At 33.7% G+C, this 27,996-nt stretch overlaps 1 protein-coding gene and 1 long non-coding RNA gene across 3 annotated transcripts; one reads left to right on the top strand and one right to left on the bottom strand.

Moving 5' to 3' along the window:
- The first annotated feature begins 50 nt into the window (after positions 1 to 50).
- gpatch2 (G patch domain containing 2) lies at positions 51 to 24,840 on the top strand. Of its 2 annotated transcripts, none has more exons than XM_056481361.1 (10): positions 51 to 183; positions 5,705 to 6,424; positions 9,064 to 9,128; positions 9,230 to 9,403; positions 9,972 to 10,018; positions 11,514 to 11,569; positions 12,007 to 12,040; positions 12,204 to 12,268; positions 14,676 to 14,764; positions 20,127 to 24,840. In XM_056481361.1, the coding sequence occupies exons 1-10, from the start codon at positions 134 to 136 to the stop codon at positions 20,294 to 20,296; spliced, it is 1,470 nt and encodes a 489-aa protein (XP_056337336.1). In that variant the 5' UTR covers positions 51 to 133; the 3' UTR covers positions 20,297 to 24,840. The 2 variants fall into 2 exon arrangements, with proteins under 2 accessions (XP_056337336.1, XP_056337334.1); XM_056481359.1 differs by having other exon boundaries at positions 5,705 to 6,427.
- Positions 24,841 to 26,523: 1,683 nt separating this feature from the next.
- LOC130247546 (uncharacterized) lies at positions 26,524 to 27,794 on the bottom strand. The gene is made up of 3 exons (XR_008839558.1): positions 27,727 to 27,794; positions 26,803 to 26,944; positions 26,524 to 26,694 (listed from the first exon to the last, which is right to left on the bottom strand). It is a non-coding gene; the product is annotated as an uncharacterized LOC130247546 (long non-coding RNA).
- Positions 27,795 to 27,996: the final 202 nt, after the last annotated feature.

Here is a 27,996-nt window from a genome sequence, read left to right as displayed (position 1 = left end):
TCGGATTCCGGAAACGTGTCTTTTAAGTGTTGTAGTCCACTTCCGGCGCGGTGGTGTTGTTGTTGAGGCGCTATGGTTTGTCAGCGCGGCCTCGATATTTTCTTGTGAGTTTTTGTCGTTTTCTGTGGATTTGATGTTCCGCGCCGCCGAGATCAAGAGCTTCGGTAAAGCAGGAACCGGCTGGTAGGTTATTGACTGCGTGATTTTATTCGTTATTCGGTCAGTTTATTCAGATCCGGGCATGATGTGTCCGAAGTGTGAATTTCTGACCTGATCAACCTCACCATTGTAACTATCATTGTTTTGCCATTGAGTGTTTTTGTTATGGTAGATATTTTAAAATGATATTATTTTAAGTGAAATATCACATGAATATGGCAGACATTTTCTATCAGAAGTAACGTTAAGGGGGTAAACCCGTCACCACTGGACCTTTGTGCTTTTATTACCGTGCTAATACTGTGTTTTTTATAGAGCTTTAAACCATCGATTAAATGATTTATTTTCCCAGACAAATCATTAAAAGTGTTATGGTTTGATTGTATATCTCAATAGCTAGTAAGGGTTTAGATGGCATGGTCATTGTTTTTACCATCACCATCATCAAGTGTGAATGACTTAGAGATAATCCTTAGTAATAAATATTACTGGTGTGTAAAAGATGTAGACGGCAAACAAACCAATTTCAATTCTTTAAATTGAGAAATAATACAGAAATTAATGATAAAAACAGAGCGTATTATGCTAGAATGTGACATGAACAACCTCACCATTGTAACTAGCCTACCATTGTATTACCATGGAGTGTTTTTGTTATTGTTGATTAGGCATGGGCTGGTATAAGATTCTGACGGTATGATAACTTAGGATAAAAAAAAAATCACGATATCACGGTAGTGTGATTACTGCTCTATATATTATTTTTAAATGTCTGGGTAAAAAACAAAAAAACTTTTTTTTCCCCTTTGAACATAATATATTTAAATTTTTGAAAGATTTATAATATTTTGGAGCAGTAAACATGTCAGGCTAAATTATTCAAATCAATCATTGACATCTGCTGTCTTCATTAGTTTCAAAAACACAGATTTCTTTACAACTTGTCCTAAAAAAATGTAAATAAAAAATGTACACATACTTTAGGAACGGTATTACAGGAAATTTTGGCAGTTTTAAAACCTTGACTTTTCCAAACTGCGGTATACCTTGAACACGTTCATCGTTCCATGCCAATTGTTGATATAATATTATTTTAAGTGAAATATCTCATTATATGGATATGGCAGACATTTTGTAGCAGAAGTAACGTTAAAAGGGTAAACCCGTCACCACTGGACCCTTGTGCTTTTATTACCGTGCTGATACTGTGGTGTTTTATTATAGAGCTTTAAACCATCGATTAATTGATTGGTTTCCCAGACAGATCATTAAAAGTGTTATGATTTTATTATGTATAGCTCCTAATAGCCTTTAGGATTTTAGATGGCATGATCATTGTTTTTACCATCATCACCATCATCAAATGTGGATGACTTAAAGAGATCATCCTTAATAAGAAATGTTACTGGTGTGTAAAAGATGTAGACGGCAAACAAACCAATTTCAATTCTTTAGATAGACAGAAAACAGAAATTGATGATTAAAACAAAGCAAATTATATTATAATGTGACATGATCAACCTCACCATTGTAACTAACGTCACCATTGTATCGCCATGGAGTGTTTTTGTTATTGTTGATAAGGCATGGGCTGGACTAAGATTCTGATGGTATGATAACCTTGGATAAAAAAAATCACGATTTCACGGTATCACGGTATTGTGATTACTGCTTTAAATATATTATTTTTAAATGTCTGGGTAAAAAACTAAAACTTTTTTCCCCCTTTGAACATAATATATTTTAATTTTTGAAAGATTTATAATATTTTGGAGCAGTAAACATGTCAGGCTAAATTATTCAAATGAATCATTGACTTCTGCTGTCTTCATTAGTTTCAAAAACACAGATTTCTTTACAACTTGTCCTAAAAAAATGTAAATAAAAAATGTACACATACTTTAGGTGTTTAGGTGTGAACGGTTTTACAGGAAATTTTGGCAGTTTTAAAACCTTGACTTTTCCAAACTGCGGTATACCTTGAACACGTTTATCATTCCATGCCTATTGTTGATATACTAAATAATATTATTTTAAGTGATTTAAGTGATACAAGTGGCAGACATTTTGTATCAGAAGTAATGTTAAGAGGGTAAACCCGTCACCACTGGACCTTTGTGCTTTTAATACCGTGCTGATACTGTGGTGTTTTATTATAGAGCTTTAAACCATCGATTAATTGATTTATTTTTCCAGACAGATCATTAAAAGTGTTATGATTTGATTATGTATAGATCCTTATAGCTATTATGATTTTAGATGGCATTGTCATTGTTTTTACCATCACCATTATCAAATTTGAATGACAAAGAGATCATCCCTAATAATAAATGTTATTGGTGTGTAAAAGATGTAGACGGCAAACAAACCAATTTAAATTCTTTAAATAGACAAGTAATACAGAAATGAATGCTTAAAACAAAGCGAATTATGCTAGAATGTGACATGAACAACCTCACCACTGTAACTAGCCTACCATTGTATTACCATGAAGTGTTTTTGTTGTTGATATATTGAAATTATATTATTTTAAGTGAAATATCACATTATCCGAATTTGGCAGACATTTTGTATTAGAAGTAACATTAACAGGGTAAACTGTTATTATGCACCTAATACTGTGGTGTTTTATTATAGATCTTTAAACCATCGATTAATTGATTGATTTTCCAGACTGATCATTAAAAGTGTTATGATTTTATTATGTATAGATCCTAATAGATATTAGGATTTTAGATGGCATGGTCATTGTTTTTTCTGTTACTATCATCAAATGTGCATGACGTAAAGAGATCATCCTTAATAATAAATATTACTGGGGTGTAAAAGCAAACAAAACAATTTAAATTCTTTAACTAGACAAGTAATTCAGAAATTAATGTATTATGCTAGAATGCGACTTTATCAACCTCATCATTGTAATTACCTTTGTATTGCCATGGAGTGTTTTCGATATTGTTGATATTTTAAAATGATATTATTTTAAGTGACATATCATATTATATGAATATGGCAGACATTTTGTATCAGAGATAAGAAGATAAACCTGTCAGCATTGGATTTTTGTGCTTTTATTATGGTGCTAATACTGTGGTGTTCTATTATAGAGCTTTAAATCATCAGTTAATTGATAGATTTTCCAGACAGATCATTAAAAGTGTTATGATTTGATTATGTATAGCTCCTAATAGCCATTAGGATTTTAGATGGCATGGTCATTGTTTTTACCATTACTATCATCAAATGTGGATGACTTAATGAGATAATCCTTAATAATTAATGTCACTGTGTGTAAAAGATGTAGACCGCAAACAAAGCAGTTTAAAATTTTTAAATAGACAAGTAATACAGGAATTAATGATTAAAACAGAGCAAATTTGCTATAATGTGACATGATCAACATCACCATTGTAACTACCATTGTATTGTCATGGAGTTTATTTATTGTTGATATTTTAAAATGAAATTATTATAAGTAAAAATCAAATCATATGAATATGGCAGACATTTTGCATCAGAAGAGGGTAAACCCATCACCATTGGACCTTTGCGCTTTCATTACCGTGCTGATACTGTGGTGTTTTATTATAGAGTTTTAAACCATCGGTTAATTCAGTGTTTCCCAACCCTGTTCCTGAAGGCACACCAACAGTACATATTTTGGATGTCTCCATTATCTGACCCATTCATTTCACGTTTTGGAGTCTCTTCTAATGCTTTGAGTCGATTCAGGTGTGTTTGATTAGGTAGAGGTTGAAAATGTGTACTGTTGGTGTGCCTTCAGGAACAGGGTTGGGAAACACTGGGTTAATAGATTGATTTTCCAGACAGATCATTAAAAGTGTTATGGTTTGATTATGTACAGACTTAGATATGAAGATTGTGGATGGCGTGGTTGTTATTTTACCAACACCATCTTCAAATGTTGATTATTATCCTAAACAATAAATCCTACTGGTGTGTAAAAGATGTAGATAGCAAACAATCCAATTTAAATTCTTTACATTGATAAATAGTACAAATGAATGATTAAAACAGAGCATAATATACTATAATGCAGTGCAGCAGTGGTCACAAACTCAATTCCTGGATGGCCATAGCTCTACATATTTTAGCTCCAACCACCTCCAACTCACACCTGTTTTGTAGTCTTGAACACCTTGATAAGTTGTATCAGCTGTCTTTGATTAGGATTGGAGCAAAACTGTGCAGAACTGCGGCCCTCCAGGAATCGAGTTTGAGACCTATGCTATAATTTCACATGACGACTTATAAATAAATAGTCATGTGGGGATTGTCAATTAATTTACAATGAATTTAAAAATGGTCAAGGGATTTTTTTTCAGTAAACATACATGCTTCCACTGTTAATATGTGAAATAATTTTCATTTTAAAAAGCCATAAAAACTGGAATTTAAAAAAGAAAGTCTTTAGAAATGAATACAGTAAATGTGATTATGTAGCATGACAATTAATTCTTATTTAAATAATTCTTATCTAATTCAAAAAGGCTTTTTGTTTGCTTTATTTTTTATTTAATTTGGTTTATAAGTCTTTTATATTTAGTTTATATCTGAAATATTTTACACTATTGGGACCAATTCTTACTATTAACTCTTATTTGCTTTCATATTATTAATATATTGGCTGTTTATTAGTACGTAGCGCTTTTATTATATATCCCTAATCGTACCCAATACCTAAACCCAACTATTACCTTAATGACTATTAATAAGCAGAAAATTAGGTGTTTATTGATTCACAATTCAGAATTAACTGTCACCGCCACCTGCACTCTTAGGTTTACAAAACTCTTTTTTTACAAATAATTCCTAATGTAATCTTAATGACAAACTATATGTCATTGGAAAGGTCTTCTAAATACATAATTAACCACTGTTTTTCTTGCGTAGGAAGGTAAATAGATTAAAACACATTTGCTGTCACTGTACAACATGTGGGACGGTTTACTGTTACTTTTTTAAACCATAATATTGTAGTATAAGCAAATAAATCATGACAATACGGCCAATTTAGTTCATCTAATTCACCTATAGCGCATGCCTTTGGACTGTGGGGGGAAACTGGAGCACCCGGAGGAAACCCACGCCAACACAGGGAGAACATGCAAACTCCACACAGAAATGCCAAAAGTGACCTTGCTGTGAGGCGACAGTGCTAACCACTGAGCCACCGCCTGTTTGTAGCCACTGAGCAGCTACAATCTGACATCTGTTTTCTTTAAAATAAGACCAAGCTTAAATCAACTTAATAACAACTTATTGTCTTGCAATATGTTTAATCCACTTAAATTTGTAAAAAAAACTAGTAAGTTAACCTTCATGTTGTCCCAACACAAATCGATTGTGTGGAACCCAGCATTTTTTACAGAGTTTGTTTAGAAAGTAGGGGGCGACAGTTATGGAGTTAAGGGTTTGTTAATAGCAAGATTTGAACTTTAAAATAAAGTGTGACCGAAATTGATCTTTTAGTACGGATTCTTCATTTTTGTCTAATTTTTGACCTGTGTGCACTCCTGTTCAGGCACTTTCGGCGGACGATGGACGAGCTGGTCCATGACCTGGTGTCAGCTTTGGAGGAGAGCTCTGAACAAGCCCGTGGAGGGTTTGGAGACGGAGGAGATCATGCACTTGCCGTCGGTTGCCTGCTTAAGCGCCAGGCCCGCAAGCGCCGTGGCCGGAAACGTCGTTCTGACAACCCTCACCCACCCTGGGACACCTGCCACCTAAGCGAAGGCTCCGAATCCAGCCTGGAGGAGCAGAAAGACTACCGTTCCTCCACGGCAGCAGGGGGCGCTAACACCCGCGACAATAACAGTGACTCTGACGAGCAGCTGGGCGCGAAACGCCGAACGCCTCTCACTGCTGACTCCGGCCGGGGGAAAAGACCACTTTGGCTGGACGATCTGAGCGGAGCCGATGTATTGGGCACCCGCAGTTTGCGGAGACGCCGGAAAGTCAAGCGCATGGCTGTGGATCCACCACTAGATGTCACTGCAATGCTCGCACCGCCAGCTAAAGCGCCGGCAGTAGGGGGCAGCAGAGAGACAGCGTTCAGTCCGGAGGCCAAAGTGAGCGACGCCAACAAGAACAGGGTGAAGAAGAGGAAGTTTACAGTGCAGAGACTCACTCAGGACGTGGCGGATGAAGGAGTGGTGGTGGAGAGTGAAGAAGCGGGACACTCGCTCAAAGATAAGATGGACTTTGAGGAGCAGAAAGGCTCAGATGAGGAGATGAGTGACAGGTGGTTAGTGTTCACTTCCTCTTTATAGCACAGCCTCTTCCTGTTTCTTCTGTCCTTCAGGGAAAATGACGAAAAAAAGTGCTGTTTTTACTTGTTTTTTTAAAGGTGCTGTATGTAAGTTTTTGACTCTTCTAAAGCATAGAAATACCATAATATGTTTGCAGATAATTAAGAAACATGCCAAGTGAGCATTCTTGTTTTAAAACAATGCTGAAGTCAGATATTCTGCTTTGAAAATGTGTGTTCTGTGCTGGAACGTCTGTCTTTGTTTTGGTTCTTTTGTCCCGCCCAGTGCCAGTTTAGCCAATCATATTTCAGCACCCCATGTTGACTTTGAGGAAAACGGTGCATTTCATTCATTCAGTCAGAAAGACTCTCAAAGCGTGTGCTCGCAACGAAATGCGACCTCTGGTAGACAGTAGCAGACTCTAAAAGGAGATGCAGATTTAAAGTTCCACATGAGGTTATTAATTAGCAAATAATATCAATATTACGAGCGTAAACACAAGACGAGCAGGTAACTTTGTAACCCCGTGTCCTAACAACACGCAATGTAACGAGATTTGCAGTGATAAGCAATTTGACTGTTTGCAGCAGACGAACCACGACAGAAATGTAAATACAGCCATTCAGAAGCACAGAATATGCCCTCGCTCACGAAATGGTAAGGTTTATAATCTAGTAAATGCATATTAAACCTCTTTAACATTATTAAATGTAGATGCTGAATCGCTGATGTGTGTTTAGTTCTAAAGTACAATTTCACACAGTTTATTTTATCTTCAAGATCTGCTGCTGCTTTAAGTAGTATGCCAATAAGTGTCATGTAAAATGACATTCAAACTTTCATTATAAGCATTTAACACTGATTAAAGCACATGAGGTGTACCTGAGGTGATCATTGTCAGTTTTCTGTTGTTCACCTGTGAGAAATAGAAGCTGATTCTAACACATTAATTTGAGGTGTTGGTTAGAACAAAAACTTCTTTTAATAAGGAAAATATAATTTCTATGGCATGCCATTGCTTTTATTTAGAACACGGTTTAAATCAGCCTTTAGGCTCAGTAGTTGCTTGTTCCTGTTGGTCCTCAATCTGGCAACCTGCGCTTTCGTTTGTTTTGATCCAGGAATGCAATACCGAGTTCAACTATGGGTGTCAAACTTACACACTGCACTTTTAACACTTGCTCTTGATTTTGGTCAGGACTAGACTTTTGGTTTTATTGCTGTTGCACAGATTTTATACCAGATGCAATACTATTGATCACGGTCTGCATTAGCATAGCACATTAATATGGGTAAATCTCATTAACCCAGGTCATATTTTAACTCAACATCTGAAAAAAAACACTTGCTCTCATAATTGCTCAGGACTAGACTTTTGGTTTTATTGCAGTTGCACAATCCATGATGTTAAAGCAAAGAGAAAACAATAATGGCATATTTTTTGGCATATTTATGTCAAATTTTTACTGCCTTAAAATGGTGCTGATTTATATTCAAATAATAATGTATTTGCTTTACTGTAATCTATTAAATCCAAATAAAATAAAATGTATTCAAAAAAGCACTGAAAATATTGAATGTAATGAAAATCTCATTTAAAACACCTTTAAAAATTTTAAAGGGGGGATAGCATTAGGATTGGTGTTTACTGTAGAATGATTGAGTAAAAATTTTGTTGTAATATTAGTTTAACCAAGTTTAAATTTTTATCCTTTATGTTAGCATTTTAAATAGTTACATTTTTAGAAATTTTACTTTGGTTTTTTTCATTGTAATTGATATATTTGTTGTTTATTTATATATATATATATATATATATATATATATATATATATATATATATATATATATATATATATATATATATATATACATGTATATGTATGTGTGTATACATATATATATATATATGTGTGTATGTATGTATATGTATGTATATATATATATATATATATATATATATATATATATATGTATATATATATATATATATATATATATATATATATATATATATATGTATGTATGTATATACATGTGTATATATATATATATGTATGTATATATATGTATATATATATATATATATATATATATATATATATACATATATATATATACATATACACATGTATGTGTGTGTGTGTATATATATATATATATATATATATATATATATATATATATATATATATATATATATATGTATATATATGTATATATGTGTGTATATATATATATATATAAATAAAAAATTATATTTCATATATTTAAATATATATTTAGATAGTTTTTACCCTTTATAAAATTTTTAGTTAAAATTGTTGAATATGCATAAATAAATAGTTTTTAGTTAAACATGTATAAATGTATATCACGCAAAAATGCATGAAGATATATTCTTTTAGTACATTTTAAATCTTAAATATACTGTATGAATATGTTTTATGGTTTAAGTTTTTCTTGACTATTTAGCACATTACCCTGATTTAAATCTTTAAAATAGGGTATAATGAGTTGCATTAATCTGAAAATAGTATTAATGATTAGCTTTATATCTTAGTTTCTGAGATTGACCATTTTGTTTCACACAAAAGGCTTAAAACGATCTGCGGTGTGTGTGTGTTTGCAGCGAGACGAGCAGTGTGAGTAACAGCAGTGACGGAGGTCTGTACACCAATGATGAGGGAAGGCAAGGTGTGTATATTCATATATAGTATAAATAATCCATATACATAACAAAAAGAGTGCACAGTTATGCGTTTCTAGCGTGTGTGTGTGTGTGTGTGGCATTTCAGGAGACGATGAGCAGAGCGACTGGTTTTACGAGGGTGAGCCGGGCGGCGCTTGTGGCATCGCCGGTGTTGTGCCCTGGTGGGAGAGGGACTCCAATGAACTGGACCTCAATGACCCCGTATTTAACAGCATCCTGACCGGAGCCTTTCCATTAATGTCACAGGGAGCCCAAAGAGGTGTGTGTTCAAACGCATAACCAGAGACACAGACTTAGAGAGACAGTTCACCCAAAGCATCATCTAAATCATCATTTACTCATCCTCCTCTTGTTCCAGACCTGTTTGAGTTTCTTTGTTCTGATGAACACAAGGGAAAATATACTGAAGAATGTTGGAAAAAAACATACACTGACTTCCTATTTTTTGTTTATAGTTTGAATGTCAGTGGTGGAATCATTTTTCAGTATATCTTGTTTTGTATTCAACAGAAGAGATAAACCTAACAGGTTTGGAACAAGTGGAGGATGGGTAAAATTTTTATTTTTGGGTGAACTATCCTTTAACAAGTGGATACAGCTCGAATTTACAAGCTTGTCCACTAGAGTGCAGTGCTGTACAACACAATATCTGCTGGTAGAAACAAACTGGATAAAACTACATACTAAATGAAAGCAAAACGCACTAACATTATGCAGTTATAAATCTGCTAATGATGTCCATGCTCTGAGGAGCTGTTTATACCTGCAGAAAACTATTTAATGCAATGTGGAGCATTTATTTCTCCATGAAATGTCTTGTTTTTCAGGGTTTCAAGCACGACTCGCACGACAGACCTGTCTTGAACAGTCACAAGTATGTATGCTTGTCTAAAACACTTTTATTTATGTACTTTTATATCATTACTTGGTACATACATGTGTGTGTTCAGCTGTGGCGGGTTAGACAGACTCTAGCCACTTTGGCTGGTTGAAAATAATTTTTAAGTTGTAGTTTTCTTAAAAGCAGAGTTCGCTAATAAGGATGGCCCAATATTTGTGCAAATGGGATCTTAGAATTGACAAGCAGCACGACTGACAAAACTAATTGTGTTCGCGTGAGCCAAAGAAAGCAGGTGAATACTGAATGAGAGGATGATCACTCGTGCATACAGGTGATGTGATGTGTATGACTGTTAAAAACACGCGCACTCCCGTTTACTTGCGCAAAGCAAGCGTGCCTTGGGAAAATGCAGCTGGTGCGATCAGTTCTCTTTTATATAGACTAGACAAAAGCGATGATCGTGCACACACACACAGTCTTGATGCTTTCAAGAGCTCATGGTTAAAAAAATAAAAATCCTGTTGTAAGCAGCAGCGGTGGCTGCTTTTGATTTATTCTTTGAACAGATTATTAACAAGGCTAACATTAACCCTGTGCACATGATCATCCATTAATTATCACTCACGGTATGGGTAATCTGAGACCTTTAGCTAGGACAGATTACTGTGCATATTATAGATGCATGACAATAATTATTTTTTAAATGTCTTTTTTTTTTTAAAGAAAAGTTTTGCTGAATTAAAAAGAGCATGTATACAGCTATATTTTGCTTGTTTTGACACATTATTTAAAATTCGTGGCTTAGAAATAATTATTTATTTTTGATGTGGTCAGAGAAATTTGGTAAATCCTTAATTTTGAGCCCTGTAAAGTCATGTGAAATAAAAACGAATTGCAATGCGACACATGTACTTTGAGCAAGCTCATACTCGACACACACAAAAAGTGAAATGAATGAGGAGACATGTGGACAATACACAACATCTAAATCAAGTCATTTTAGCATTTCAGTGTCAAATTTATTCATATAAAACATATTTTCCAAACAACAAGTGTGGCTAGTGAAAATGGCAAGTGGCTAGTAACGATGGAAATCTACTAGTCACAGTGGGTGGTGTTTAAAAAAAGTTAGTCAAGCCCTATATATATATATATATATATATATATATATATATATATATATATATATATATATATATATATTATTTTTATTTAATTATGTATTTAGAACATAGATAAAATTCAATTTCAAATTGTTACTTGATTATCAAATCATCATATTAGTCCGATTTCTGAAGGATCATGTGATACTAAAGACTGCAGTAAGGTTGCTAAAAGCTCAACTGTACATCACATAAGTGCATTTATTTTTTATAATTACATTTATTCAAGTAGAAGTTTTTTCACAGTGTAATGATATTTTGCAATATTTCAGATTTTTGTGTTTTTGATCAAATAAATGCAGCAAAGTTGAACATAAGATGTTTTCCACAGCATTAAAAAGTTATCTTTGTTATTTTTTTAACAGGGAAGCTCTCAAGGAATTTCCGATAGATTACCCAGACTATCCCAGGATCCTCATGAGTAAGTCGGCTGTCAGAGCTGCTGTTCTGATTTTTTATTTTAGTTTAGTGTTTTGAATATTTTGAAGCTTTTTTATGTATTTGTTTTTGATGAATCATTTTGTTTTTTGCTTAATCACAAAGAAAAGACCAAAAGACTCAGATCAATTGCTAAATACTAAATTACCCAGATTAAAGTTAATAATAAATCACAAGTAATTACATTGATAATAAAAGTTTGCATGTACATATTTTTCTGTGCAATTTGTATATTTATTATGTGTATAGAAATACGCACGTTCATATTAATGTATACATAAATAGAAAATATATATTTTAAAATATAAAAAACGTATATATAATATGAATTTATATATAAATTAGTGCTGTCAAATGATCTGAAATGAAAGTTTGTATTTAATACCTATCCATAATGTCCATGTGTTTGTCTTCCTGTAGGTCGTGGTTCAGTTCTGGTGCCAGAAGAGACCAAGTAAGATGTGTTTCTGTGTTCAGAAGTTTTCTCTCGTTTCTCTTTTATTTAATGAATCTGTGCTTTATTTGCTGTTTGTTGAGTTTCAGGCCCATCATAAACCTCTGATGAGCAAACTTTGACATGCATGACATATCTAATATATTTGTTTGTTTGTTTTAAGTTGCTTTGGGATTCACGCAGTGACAGAAGCCACAGGAAAAGCTGCTCTTTAAAAACTGCGAGCAGGTAAAGATTACATATTAAATCTAATCAAAATAATACTGAAGTTCAATTAAACAGACATGTTTTAGAGGAGCTAGCCTTTATGTGCCACTAGATGGCATCACAGGCTTTTCTATGTCATATCTCCTTTTCAGTATGTCATTTTATACTTAAGTTGGACTACTCCTACGTGTCTTTTGTCATTATTAGCTTTATGTAGCAATGTTTTATTGCCATGTTTGCATGTTGTAATTTTTTTCTCCTTTATCCTCAATATGTCTATATATAAATTTAAAAATCCTTAAAGTCTTATCTTGCATGGGCAATAGCCAATAATACTCATAGAGAGTAGTAATACATAGTAAAACAGAGATTTCCAAACTCGGTCCTGGAGGGCCAGTTTCCTGCATAGTTTTGCTCCAACTTCCTCTAAAACACCTGGAAGTTTAGTACACCTCGAAATTAGCTGGTTCAGGTGTGTTTAATTGGGGTTGGAACTAAACTATGCAGGACACCGGCCCTCCAGGACCGAGTTTGGACACCCCTGCTGTAAAAGATGTGGACGTAGTATCCGTGACGTCACCCATAGGATTCTGTGGAGCACAAATGAAGGTACCAGTAGGCGTGACCAACCGTCACCATTTTGTTCGCGCGTCATCGCACCGACTGGAGATGACCAAAAAAGGGCAAAGAAGCGGAGCATCGGTGGAGCAACAGATGTCTGCTAGCATTTTGCTTAAACGGGCTTTTCTTTGGGAGAAACGCTTAATACTTCATTACCTGCGACTCATTTGTGTTCTGACTACATGTGCTTGGCTGTACACTATATCAATAAAGTGTTTAGTCTGTTAAAAACACTGTTGTAATACAGTGAGCCACTAAGCATTGTTCTTATGACGTTTTTTTACAGGAGGAAAACGCAAATTACTCCCAAACACTTAAAATATAGTCTGTGTTAGTAAATGCAAGGCTATTAATGAAACCCAGGTATAACACTGTATATCAACGTTTAAGATGACTGTTCTAGAGCCTACAGCTAATCAATCTGTCAGATTCTGGAGTGCTTTACAGCTCTAAAGAAAAATATAAACGATCTTAAATAAAACAAAAACATTTATAAAGATGGTATAAAGGATATAATTTCACTCACATGGGAAACGGAGGCCAAGTTAACGGTTTGTGAGCACATTTAGGTGCACACAGCATGCTATATTATCTGATAATTGTAAGAAATAATCCCAAAATTGACTGTGTAAAGCTATGTAAAACAAGACAAAAATACGATGTATATGCCGAGTTCAGCGGCTAATCAGCCGGAATCAGCTGATGTGAAGTTGACGGCGACCGGTCAGACCAAGCTGTTACTCAATTCGCCATGCCCTTAATTATGCAGACTTAATATAAACGAATGAGTTATAAAAAAAAAATTCACCTCGCTTAAAGTTGTCATGAAGGGTATTATTAGCTATATGCACCAAAACCATCTTTTGTACCAGGCAGTAAACATGTTTTTACCTGCCTTAAAAGTTGCCAAATTAGCACTGCAGTCAGTGAACATCTGGACCTCCTGGAGCCAGCCCCCAAAGGCGAGCCGATGAATTGCAGTTTCAGTTACTTCTGTATTCCGCTTCACTAGGGACAGCGGGATGTTGCAGCTTTATAATACTGTGTATGGATCAAAATGATAGATTATAATGTCAAAAATCATTAGAGTATTAAGTAAAGATCATGTTCCATGAAGACATTTTGTAAATGTCCTACTGTCAATATATTAGTTAAATGCATTGCTAAGAACTTAATTTACACAACTTTAAAGATGATTTTCACAATATTTTCATTTTATTTATTAATGCTCAGATTCTGGATCTTTGAATAGTTGCATCTCAGGCAATTATTTCTAAATTGGTCATGTCCTGACCAAATATACATCAATGGAAAACTCAGGGGCGTTGCTAGACATAAAGCTCTACTGGGGCACGTACCTCCTTCCCCCATCCCCCCTAAAAATAATGCTAAAAATAATATTAATTAAAAAAAAGTAATAATATATATATATATATATATATATATATATATATATATATATATATATATATATATATATATATATGTATGTATATATATGTATATGTATGTATATATATGTATATGTATTTGATTTGATATTTGATTGCATTGCTTTCACCAGCGTTGGTTCGGTTGCACATAGAGAATAACCGTCTTTATTTCGGAATTACCACTCTTAATAAATACACTTGCATATAAAGTAAATCATATTTCAATGCATTTACTGGGGCACTGGAGATTTTTACTGGGGCACGTGCAGTGAATTGGGTCTAGCAACGCCCCTGGGAAAGCTTATTTATTCATCACACATAAACCTCAGCTAATATAAATATATATGCTTCATTTACACTCTTATTCTCTGCAGGCAAACAAGTGGTCATCTTGGCTCTTTGTGTACTGGAGATATAAAGAGACGACGAAAAGCTGCGCCTGTGGGAGCACAGTCATCATCAGGTAACACACAAGCATACACGCTCATGCACAAAATCAAGGAGATTATTGATGAAGGAACACAAGGCATCACACACAGTAATTATGTGTTTATGTATTGTACAGAGTGTATATTCAGTATATTTCTTTATTTATTTATCACCTTTTTTCCTTTGGTAATGCAAGCTTTCAGGTTTCATGAGTTACAAGATTGTATTTTGAAATATTCAGGAAGTCAGATGACCACATTTTTCTTATGCGTAATTATGTAATTCATACATAATTCTGTATTGTAACTTGTTGACTCCCTTGACACCAAAAAAAGAGACAAACAGTAAAACAGGCAGCATTTTTGGAAACAGCATCTTGACGCAATAAAGGCGTGAATAATAAATGAATGATAAATAATAATGCAGCAGATGTGATGTAAATGAGTTCCTGAGCGCAGATGCTGCATGGAAACACGCGACCCATGTGTCCAGCTAATTCTCGTAGCGCTCATACACTCTAGCGCTGAACTCAGCACTGATTATGTAACAGGATTGGCAGCTGAGCGGCAGATCAGAGCTGATCGCATTTCCTCACTGAAGTCCATCATTTCCTGCCCTGAGCTGCGACTCAAGCACATGCTGCGGGTCTCAGGGGTCAGAGGCCACCAGCTGAGATTACGCATTTCTCAGAAAGCATTTGGAGTTTTGGAGAAGCAGGAAACAAGACATGCAACATCAGGGTTACTTAAAAGTGCTCAGATAGGAGACTTTCACTGCAATCTCATGAGCACTGATTTATTTGGTAATGCTTTAGGAGGAATCACTCGAGCATCATATATACTCACGCTCTACCTGTTTAAATACTTTTATATATGTATTTATTTATTGACTTTAGCATTTTCAATTTAATGCAGTACATTACCCCTTTCTCACCACAACCACGGCATTGAAAAAGAGAAAAACAAATAGGGTATATATATATATCCATACACTGACATGTATACATACCTACACACATATACATACATTCACATATACACACATTAATAAAGTAAAAGTAAAGAAATCAAAAAAGGAAACTAATAATAAAATCTGTCTTTTCAGACTTTGAGTTGACTGTGAGGGAACAAAGTGTCCTATATTTGTTCAGTCTACATGTTATCATTTAACATGAGATGCTTGGCAACATCTGAAGAAAAAGCGATTATCTAAAAGAGGTACATGTTAATAATAAAAAATACAACAACAAAAAAACAGATCATATAATCTTGAATCACAAAACCTTACAGATATATCAAAGTTACCAGTGAGGGAATACATTGTCTCATATTAGTTTAATCTATGTTATCATTTGACATGACTTGGTAACATCCAAACATTGCTAAATAGAAAAAAATAGAAATGTATATTTATATATGTATGTATATATATATATATATATATATATATATATATATATATATATATATATATATATATATATATATATATATATATATATATATATATATATATGTGCACAGTTGAAGTCAGAATTATTAACCCTCCTGTATATTTTTTTCCCTAATTTCTGTTTAACCGAGAGAAGATTTCTTTTAACACATTTCTAAACACAATAGTTTTAATAACTCATTTCTAATAACTGATTTATTTTATCTTTGCCATGATGACAGTAAATAATATTTGACTAGATATTTTTTAAGACACTTCTATACAGCTTAAAGTGACATTTAAAGGCTTAACTAGGTTAATTAGGCAAGTTAGGGTAATTAGGCAAGTCATGGTATAACGATGGTTTGTTGTAGACTATCGAAAAAGTATAATGATTTAAGGGCCTATGTTCCATTCCGTGTTTTTAATCTGCATTTTAATATTTAATATATATTCGCTAATAATTTTGACCTTAAAATGGATTTTTAATAATGTAAAACCACTTTTATTCTATCAAATATAAAACAAATAAAACTTTCTCCAGAAGAACAAATATTATCAGACATACTGTGAATATTTCCTGGCTCTGTTAAACATAATTTGGGAAATATTGGAAAAAAGAAACAAAAATTCAGAGAAGTACCAATAATTAATTCTTAATGGTGTATATTGTATATATGTATGTATGTGTGTGTATGTATGTATGTATAAATATATATATAATCGTTTTAATAACTCATTTCTAATAACTGATTTATTTTATCTTTGCCATGATGACAGTAAATAATATTTGACTAGATATTTTTCAAGACACTTCTATACAGCTTAAAGTGACATTTAAAGGCTTAACTAGGTTGATTAGGTTAACTAGGCAGGTTAGGGTAATTAGGCAAGTTATTGTTTAACGATGGTTTGTTCTGTAGATATCGGAAAAAATATAGCTTAAAGGGGCTATGTTTCATACTGTGTCTTTAATCCGCATTTTGTATTATTATGTAACAAAAATGCTTAATGAAAATAATTTGCATAATTCTTAATTTGCATAAAATTAGAAAATGCGCATTAAAAATGTATGCGCACAATTGAGTAGAGTAAACTTTTTATACGCTAAGAAAAAAAGCGCATAAACTACAATGGTAACACATTTACCAAATAAATTTCAAACTATTTTTTCCATCATTCTTCTTTAGTTTTTAACAGAAGAAATAAATTTCATGAAAGTATAGAACCACTTGAGTGAGAGTAAGTGGTGAGGATATTTAAATTATTGGGTGAACTATCCCTGTAAGTTCAGCAGATAAAAAAATCATGCAAATTTGGAATCTGAGTAAATGTAATTTTTTTACTACCCATTTAATACATGTAAATAGCCTTCGAGATAAAATAATGATCATCCTCCGAAAAATAACATCAATATGCTGATGCAAATGTGTTTAATTACTAATAATAGTCATAATACAAAACAATAAAAAAAACCTAATAATCAATTATAAATTAGATTTCATGTATTGTAGTGAAATTAAGCACCTTTTTACCCATTGAAAAATGTCAGCTCTTACATTTATTTAGCTAAACATTTTAATGTGTTGTTTTTAAATGCATTTCAGGCTTTGTTTCATCCTAGTTTGGTGTGGTTAGTTATAAAGTAAATAGTTACTGTAATTAAATTACTTCTCCACTAAAAAAGTAAGGGATTAACTTTAATCTTTAGGTAATTTAAAGAAGTGGTTCTCAAACTTTTAAACCAGCGACAATGCAAGATTGTCAAGAACTCGTGACCCCCCCACTACCAAAGCATATACAAACAATAAAAATAACCATTTTTAAACTGTTCACAATATTTTAACTATATTTACTATTCATTACAGGGCTCGAAATCAACATTTTTGCTTGGTAGTACTAGTGCTCCTAACTTTAAAAATTTAGGTGCAGCAGCCAAAATTTTGTGGCTCCCACCAATTATCGTACCGTTACTACAAGTTTTATAAACAGATTTATTGCATTTGAAATCAACACTAATCAAAACTAACAAGCAAAAAAATATATATGCATGCGTGAGGAAAATATGTCTCAATGAAATCCCGTTATCACAAGAAAATACATTTTTATAACACAATTGAGGGACCAAAAGATATCACGCACTGCTTGACATGAATTCATTAATGAATCTGTTAACGATAACTGTTCTCACGGATGGTGTCTGATATTGCACAGATGCTTTTGACATATACCTTATTATTTGCATACGTCATTTTAATAGCAATACCGGTCTTTTCTTGAGCTGCAATATTAGTTTAATCTTAGTCAGTGCAAGCCCTTTTGCGATGGTGAACGTGGTGTTAAATTTTACATATAGCTGCCACTTGTACGGCTGACATCGTCTGGCGATTTAAATGAAGGATTAAACAGAACCTCTCGTGCTTAAAATGTGTAGATGTGGCAAAGTTACCTGAAAAATCTGTCCCAGAGACTTTACAGTGAATGCTTTAGTTATTATCCTAACAGACTTGAAGCCAATGGAAATCTTTTATCCACTCTTGGAAAAGTGTAGATGGTGTATTAACATTCACCACATGATGAGTAATCAGATGTGCCATTATTTGTAGCTTTAGGTGTTTCTAAGACTAAATCTTTCTCTCATCTTCAGCGCTTTAAATTTTCGTGGTTGTAGCTCCTGTCATCTGAAGACAGGAGACGTTGACTGAGTGATTGACAGCTGATTTTAACCAATCCATTTGTGTTCAGTTCTTAGAGCAGTGGGCCAATAAGAAGAGCGCGAAGGCAGGGCAAGCATTGCGGGCTTTGTTTACTGCGGCAAGTTGACATGACAAGTTTTAAACTGTTCCTGAGCACTGCGTTTCAAGTACAAAAATGTATTCTGCCTGAATGTGTCCTAAATTCTTTATGAATTTATTAGTAATATCGTAAATCTGAAAATACTATCTTTCACTTGTAATACTAAAAAATATTTATTATAATTACTGAAAATTACACAATTTTTAAATCACTCTCGCGACCCCTTGAAATTATTATCTTTTACAATGTAGATTGTGTCAAAGCAGCTTCACATAAAAGATCATAGTAAATTGAAACAGTGTAGTTCAGTTTTCAGTGTTTAAGTTCAGTTTAGCTCAGTTCAGTGTGGTTTAATAATCACTACTGAGAGTCCAAACACTGAAGAGCAAATCCATCATTGCGCAGCTCTTCAGATCCCGAACCATGCAAGCCAGTGGCGACAGCGGCGAGGGAAAAACTTCACCAATTGGCCAAAGTAAAGAATTAAAAAACCTCGAGAGAAACCAGGCTCAGTTGGGCACGACCATTTCTCCTATGGCCAAACGTCTTGTGCAGAGCTGCAGTCTAGGTGCTGGAGGCTGGAGAAAGCTGGATCTTGGCGAAGACCCGTCTGTCCCTGGAGCGTCACAGGAATAAGTTTCATGCTCTCCACTCCTCCATGCAAGAATTATAAATGCAAGAATACATGCACAAAAGTATAAATCAGCCCTAATGAACATTCAATATCTTAATATTAAGCATGTATAAAAAGCCAATAGTTAATAGCATGAATTGTGACCTAAACTAAAGTGTTATCTAGTTTTAATGCTGGTTATACTTGGTTACTTCAACACATTTTAAACCATAAAAAAAAAAAAATTTTGTCATGCAAAGTTTAACTTAATATTTTTAGTCGGTTTGACTGATGCAAGTTGAGATGACTAGAAAAAATTCATCTGATTCAACAACAAAAAAAAACTTTTAGCCAGCAGTCCTTTTTATCCAGTGTACTCCATGGAAACAATGTGTCCCATCTGATCACTTCTGATTGGATCACTAGTAACAGAACCTGAAGTTCTATCTTGTGGACCCTTTCAACCCAGAAAGTGCATTAGAGGAATCAGTGAGCTTTTCCGCTTAACTCAGATTATCCCCGTCTCTCTCTGTTTCTCTCTCTGTGTGTGTGTTAGGTGTGGTTGGCGAAAGCGCTGCTCCTCTACCCGACTCAAATGTGGGCAACCGGATGCTGCAGAGTATGGGCTGGACCCCGGGGACCGGCTTGGGCCCCGAAGGCAGAGGCATCACAGAGCCGATCCGAGCATCTCAGAGGCCGAAAGGAGCCGGACTGGGCTTTAACTGAACTCTGACTGAACAGAAACTGCGATCCGATCTGTTTATCCTCCCCGTCAACAGAGGGCAGCACTGAGGCGATAGAGAAGCAGATGTAGGAAAAGATGACGGGACGGTATCAAACAAACTCCAGAGCTGCCTCACTGCCGACACACATTTCATCACCACCGTTAACAAAGATAATGAGTATATTTCTCCCAACAATTCAATTTCGTAATCAGAATTTGTACGAAATTCAGATTTAAATAGGACGAATTTAAATCGTAAGGAAAACTAAACGCTTTACAATAGGACACATGGTTAATTGGTTTACTAACAGCTACGAACAACAAACAATACATTTATGATATTTTTGTTAATGCTAGGTAACGGAAATATGATTATCCATTGTTAGTTCTTGTTAACTGCATTATCTAATGTTAACAAGCACAACTTTGGGTTTTAATAATGCACTAGTAAATGTTGAACTACGATTAATAAACGCAAGTATTGTTTATAGTTTTTAACTTTAGCTAAGTGTCTTGTGTTGTAAAGTGTGAGTTAAAAAGTTAAAAGAAAATCATGGTGGGTTTTTAGCACCGTTAAAATGTTGTGGTTTTGTTGGTAATACGTTAGAATAATGGTCCATCACTTAATGTTAGTTAATGCATTTATTAACGTTAAGTATGAATAATATTGTAAAACATTTAGTTCAACATTTGCTAATGCATTAATAACATCCAAAGATGTGCTTGTTAACATTAGCTAATGCACTGTAAGTTAACATACTAACATGAATTTACTTTAATAACATTAACTAACGTTAACAAACATGAATAAATACCATAATAAATGTGTTATTTATAGTTTGTTCATGTTTGTAAACACATGAACTAACATTAACTGATGGACCGTTATTTTAAAGTGTTAGCGTTGTGTTTTTTTGTGACATTTTCATGCTAATTAAGCACATTTTTTTGGAAAATGAATTATTTATATTCAATACACTTTTTTCACATTACTGTAATGATAATTTGAGGTGTAAAAGTGTTTAATTGTCATGAAAATGCTGCAACAAAAACTATTCTGAAAATAGGCTTTATTTTGTGGTCACACTTTACAATAAAGTTTCATTAGTTCATGGATTTACTAACATGAAAAAATAATGAGTGAACGAAGCATTTATTAATTATACTTCAACATTTAATAATGCATTATTAAAACCCAAAGTTGTGCTTGTTAACATTAGCTAATGCACTGTAAGTTATCATGTACTAATGCGAATTAACTTTAATAACATTAACTAACGTTAACAAACATGAATAAATTCCATAATAAATGTGTTATTTATAGTTTGTTCATGTTTGTAAATACATGAACTAACATTAACTAATGGACCGTTATTTTAAAGTGTTAGCGTTGTGTTTTTTGTGACATTTTCATGCTAATTAAGCACATTTTTTGGGAAAATGAATTATTTATATTCAATACACTTATTTTTTACATTACTGTAATGATAATGTGAGAAATAAAAGTGTTTAATTGTCATGAAAATGCTGCAACAAAAACTATTCTGAAAATAGGCTTTATTTTGTGGTCACACTTTACAATAAAGTTTCATTAGTTAATCTGTTTACTAACATGAACTAAGAATGAATGAACTAAGCATTTATTAATCATACTTCAACATTTACTAATGCATTATTAAAACCCAAAGATGTGCTTGTTAACATTAGCTAATGCACTGTAAGTTAACATATTAACGTGAATTAACTTTAATAACATTAACTAACGTTAACAAACATGAATAAATACCATAATAAATGTATTATTTATGGTTTGTTCCTGTTTGTAAATACCTGAACTAACATTAACTGATGGACCGTTATTTTAAAGTGTTAGCGTTGTTTCTCGTCACATTTTCATGCTAATTAAGCACGTTTTTAAACACGTTTTTTGAAAATGAATTATTTATATTCAATAGACTTTTCACATTAATGTAATGATAATTTGAGATATAAAAGTGTTTAATTGTCATGAAAATGCTGCAACAAAACAAATGTTGAAAATAGGCTTTATTTTGTGGTCACACTTTACAATAAAGTTTCATTAGTTCATCTGTTTACTAACATGAACTAAGAATGAATGAACGAAGCGTTTATTAATCATACTTTAACATTTGCTAATGCATTATTAAAACCCAAAGATGTGCTTGTTAACATTAGCTAATGCACTGTAAGTTAACATACTAACGTGAATTAACTTTAATAACATTAACTAACGTTAACAAACATGAATAAATACCGTGGTAAATGCATTATTTATAGTTTGTCCTGTTTGTAAATACATGAACTAACATTAACTGATGGACCGTTATTTTAAAGTGTTAGCGTTTAGTTTGACATTTTTATGTTAATTAAGCACATTTTTGAACACATTTTTTGAAAATGAATTATTTATATTCAATAGACTTTTTCACATTAATGTAATGATAATTTGAGATATAAAAGTGTTTAATTGTCATGAAAATGCTGCAACAAAACAAATGATGAAAATAGGCTTCATTTTGTGGTCACACTTTACAATAAAGTTTCATTAGTTAATGGATTTACTAACTTGAACAAATAATGAATAACCTAAGCATTTATTAATTATACTTCAACATTTATTAATGCATTATTAAAACCCAAAGATGTGCTTGTTAACATTAGCTAATGCACTATAAGTTAATGTACTAATGTTAATTACGTTAACAAACATGAATAAATACCATAGTAAATGTATTATTTAGAGTTTGTTTATGTTAGTAAATACATGAACTAACAGGAACTAATGGGCCGTTATTTTAACGTGTTAGCGTTTGGACATTTTCATGTTAATTAAGCACGTTTTTAAATAAGTTTTTGAAAATTAATTAATTTGTGCACTTTTTTCACATTACTATAATACGGATTTAGGATATAAAAGTGTTTAATTGTCATGTAAATGCTGCAACACAAACCTATTTGGATTTTGACTTGTTTTGGGCACACTTTACAATAAGGTTTCATTAGTTAATCTATTTACTAATATGAACTAATAACTAACATTATACATGTACAGCATTATTAATCACACTTCAACATGTATTAACACATTATTAAAGCCCAAAGTTGTGCTTGTTAACATTAGTTAATGCGCTCGGAGTTAACATGAACTAACAATGGCTTTTTTATTAACTAATGTTAACAAAGATGAATAAATACTGTAATAAATGTATTATTCAGAGTTTCTTCATGTTAGTAAATGCAGTAACCAACAGAACTCTATTGTAAAATGTTACTCTTATACTTTTCGATATACAGTAGTCAACATTTGAAGTGCTTCATCAAAGTTGTCCTAAAACTAAAGAACAGCACCCTTTATTTACTCAGTAGGGTGTTAAACCGACATCAAAACCTCAGCGGAAATTTGATAAATGTTTTGGGGTTTTTTGTTGTTGAATTTTATGATTATTTTTATGAAAAATGCTTTTTAAAATATTTCCACCTATGAAGACCGATACATGTTTTAGCGGATTAGATCAGTCCAAATGACTCTCTCCCTTTATCACTTGATATTTGTTTATCAGACGTCACTCATGATAGAAATGACTCTCTCCCTTTATCACTTGATATTTGTTTATCAGACGTCACTCATGATAGAAATGACTCTCTCCCTTTATCATTTGATATTGGTTTATCAGACGTCACTCATGATAGAAATGACTCTCTCCCTTTATCATTTGATATTTGTTTATCAGACGTCACTCATAGACTTTTTTTGTACCATTTTAAGTACTTTTTTTTTTATTATTCTGTTTGAATTTTGTCCAAAAATCTTGAATGTCAGCACCTCAGCCATTTACACTCTCACAAAAACAATCCTACGTCTATGAAAAGCTGAACAGATTTATTATTTACATGACTGAACACACTTGTGTTTTAATAATGCCTATATATACGAAGGTTTGAGGTCCATCCTGTTTATTTCCAGCGTGTATGATTTGAAATTCAGCGAAATGCTCGCGTTTCTGAGCAGAGTTTAAGTAATGAATAGGATTAATTGACTGAATTGGCTTAGTTCAGGTGGAATTAACTATTCGAGGAGGCGGCACACACACACACACTTACTACTGACGACTGTCGTTTCTGACCGTCACGAGGTAAAGAAGATTACACCATTGTTGGATAAACACTTCAATGCCTCTTACCAACAATCGCTGATGATTGGAGATGCTATTATCTCAGCAGAGCGCCGCTGAGACGGGAAGAGAACATGACATCACTTCCTTTCTGGTGTTTTTTTGGGAACATGCTGTATTTTTAATCATGTTTGCACTCCAAAGGAATCGCTATGTTGACATGAACGAGGAGTGTGTCATGTTCGTCACATTTTGTGATCTGTAAACACGCCAAACATGCCACATTTGTTTAATTCTGTTCGTATTTTTGGTCAATGTGCGAGCTTTGAGGAGCAGGGATGAAATGGTCTCTGTGTGTGCTAATGTTCATATACTGTAGATCAGTATTAAAGCATTCCCTGCTCAAGGATGAACGCTTGGTTTCTCCATCTTTTATTTAAAGTCTGACTGGTCACTTTGTTTTAATCTGCAATTCACGCTATTAACAAACCATTAACTAGCACTGTTAGCTGAATAAACTACTAATTTGCTGCTTATTAATAGTTAGTAATGTAGTTAGGTATTGGGTAGAATTAGGGATGTAGACTAAGATCATACTTTATAAGTGCTAATAAACAGCCAAGTTCCTAATAAGAGGCAGGTGATCAGTTTTTTATTTATTTGCAGATTTATTTTTGCCATTTTTGCCTTTATTTGACAGGGAGAGAGAGGGATAGGATCAGAAAAGGTCCACAAGCTGGGATTTGAAATTAGGACGCCCGTAGTGCTGCCGCACCATGTTGGTGCACTTATGGAATTGCGACTTAAACTAAGGCAAGGCAAGGCAAGTTTATTTATATAGCACATTTCATACACAGTGGCAATTCAAAGTGCTTTACATAAACAGGAATAAAAGAAACAAGTATAAGAAAAATAAAAACATAATAAAAATGGTTAAAAAATAAATAAATAAGCATAAAAACAGATAAAATGTGTTATAAAAGAATGAAAAAGAAGAGAAAAATAGAATAGTGCGATCTGTCGGACGTAGCACAGTGCTCATTCAGTAAAGGCGCAGCTAAACAGATGTGTTTTCAGTCTTGATTTGAACGTGCCTAATGTTGGAGCACATCTGATCATTTCTGAAAGCTGATTCCAGCAACGAGGGGCGTAGTAGCTGAAAGCCGATTCACCCTGCTTTGACTGAACTCTTGGAATTTCTAGTTTATTTGATCCTAAAGATCTGAGTGATCTGTTAGGTTTGTATTTAGTGAGCATATCTATAATGTATTGAGGTCCTAGGCCATTTAGTGATTTATAGACCAGTAATAATACTTAAAAATCTATTCTGAATGTGGACAGGTGTGATGTGCTCTGATTTCCTGGTTCTGGTCAGAATTCTGGCCGCAGCGTTCTTGATGAGCTGTAACTGTCTGACTGTCTTTTTGGGGAGGCCAGTGAGGAGACCGTTACAGTAATCCACCCTGCTGCTGATAAAAGCATGAACAAGTTTCTCTAAGTCTTCACTGGAAACAAAGCATCTGATTCTTGCAATGTTTTTGAGATGATAGTATGCTGATTTACTGACTGCTTTGACATGACTATTGAAACTCAGATCTGACTCTAGAACCCTGAAAACTAAAGGGTTTCGCAGTGATTAAATGTGATTGGAACATGCCTACTCACTTAAAACAGTTGGGTTAATAATAACCCAACAGGTAACCCATAGATGGGTCAATTTGGCACCGACCTTCTGTTGGGTTATTTTAACCCAATCCATTGGGTTGATAAGGTTAACCCAACAATTTGGGTTAAAAAAATAACTAATTTGTTGGGTTATTTTGCCAAAAAGTGGCTTAACCACTATATAGTAATAAATTATTATTATAGTAGTAATCTTTATATGTAAATAAAAAAATACACCGCTTTTATTACATTGGCAATGCTTTATTTAAATCCATGAATTTAGTACCACTCCTTTCACAATAACAAACGCCTGAGAGCAGTTTAGTTCATCCCCAAGCAGCAGGACAAGAGGGTTCTGTCTCTGTTGCTCCTCCTCCTTTAAGTACTGAACGAAATACAAGTATACATACATGAATTAAATAAATGTCCAACATTTATTGTCATAAATAATGCACCTAGAATTCGCAAAATCAACAAATTCTTGTTTTGCCTCCTGGTATGAGGGCCGAACCATCTTGCTGCACAATCTGTATGGCAGTGGAGAAAGGATAGCTGGCAGAGTTGTTAAAGCCCCATCTCCAAAGTGGGATCTCCAAGGCTGTCTTTATATCAAACAAAAAAAAATAAAAATAATAATAATTAACCTCATATCACAGGTGAAATGCTACAAATAGGGAATAAAACAGAGCTGTTATGCAGGATTGTCTCACCAGATGAAATGTTTGCTTGAACTGATAGATCCAAGGCTCTCTTCTCTTTTTTTGCAATACGAGAGGATCCGCAATGATGCATCTCCCCAAACCTCAAAAAGTTTCTTTGGTGTGTGGGTATAAAATACCCGTCCTGAGCAAACTAAAAATAAACAAAAACAGCACTTAAATCCACGCCATGCAAAGAGTACACTGGATTTATTAAAGGGATATTTTACACAAAAATGGAAATTCTGTCATCAATAATTCACCCTCCGCTTGTTCTAAATCTCTCCTCAGATAAACACAAAACATGATATTTTGAACAATACATGTAGCTAAACCATTCTTGGTCCACAGTGAAATTCCATAGCATTTTTGTCTTCGGTTGAAGTCAGTGGGGACTATTAAGTTTTTGATTTGCTTTGTCCTTTAAAGTTATCAATTGTGGTCAGCAGAAATAAATAAAAAAACAAATCAACAACTTGAGGGTGAGTAAATGATTAATACACCCAAAAATCAGTGAAACACCCATACACTATGGCCAATTTAGTTAATTAAATTTACCTATACTGCATGCGTTTGGACTGTGAGAGACATGCTCCTCTGACCCAGCTCCAGGACATGATGGATTCGCCTCTGCTGCTGAATGAGTGTATGGGTGTTTCACCGATTTTTGGGTGTATTCATCATTTACTCACCCTCAAGTTGTTGATTTATTTATTTTTTCTGCTGAGCACAAATGATAACTTAAAGGACAAAGCAAATCAAAAACTTCATAGTCCCCACTGAACAGAGGAGAAAATGCTATGGACTTTCACACCAAGAATGGTTTAGTTACCTCCTCCTCCATATACCAAATGATGTTCGCTCCAACCTTAAAACAGAAATTTTAAATTTGTACATGTATGCCGGACCAAATAAAAACTAAAATCATGTGTTTACCCAGTTTAGCAACGAAGAAAAGATAACTGGAAGGCTGCAAGTGGGCATCTCCAGGGGTACCTTAAACAGATAAAGAGAAAAAAAAAATATGAAAATGTGCACTTTTAGCTGCAGGATTAGTCTTTTATGCAAGTTGTTAAGGTGCATCACATTTGCAAATTTGGTGGGCAAATTAGGTCCATTTTACATGGTCAACTGTGCACTGATGTTTATCAGTGTGCTTAATTCTCATGCTCAGAAACTTGCAAAAGAGTCAAACTCCTGATAACA

This window comes from Danio aesculapii, chromosome 20 (assembly GCF_903798145.1).
Source record: "Danio aesculapii chromosome 20, fDanAes4.1, whole genome shotgun sequence".
In the NCBI taxonomy this organism is placed as follows: domain Eukaryota; kingdom Metazoa; phylum Chordata; class Actinopteri; order Cypriniformes; family Danionidae; genus Danio; species Danio aesculapii.
Note: the sequence above shows the minus strand (reverse complement) of the source record. Positions and strands in the feature narration are given on the sequence as shown.

What these genes read in the sequence shown, in the direction of transcription:
- gpatch2 (XM_056481359.1), top strand. Translation starts at nt 134, where the DNA reads ATGTTCCGCGCCGCCGAGATCAAGAGCTTCGGTAAAGCAGGAACCGGC. An exon ending in GGTAAAGCAGGAACCGGCTG is followed by an intron (nt 184 to 5,704) that starts GTAGGTTATTGA and finishes ACTCCTGTTCAG; the next exon opens with GCACTTTCGGCGGACGATGG. An exon ending in CTGGTGCCAGAAGAGACCAA is followed by an intron (nt 12,041 to 12,203) that starts GTAAGATGTGTT and finishes GTTTGTTTTAAG; the next exon opens with TTGCTTTGGGATTCACGCAG.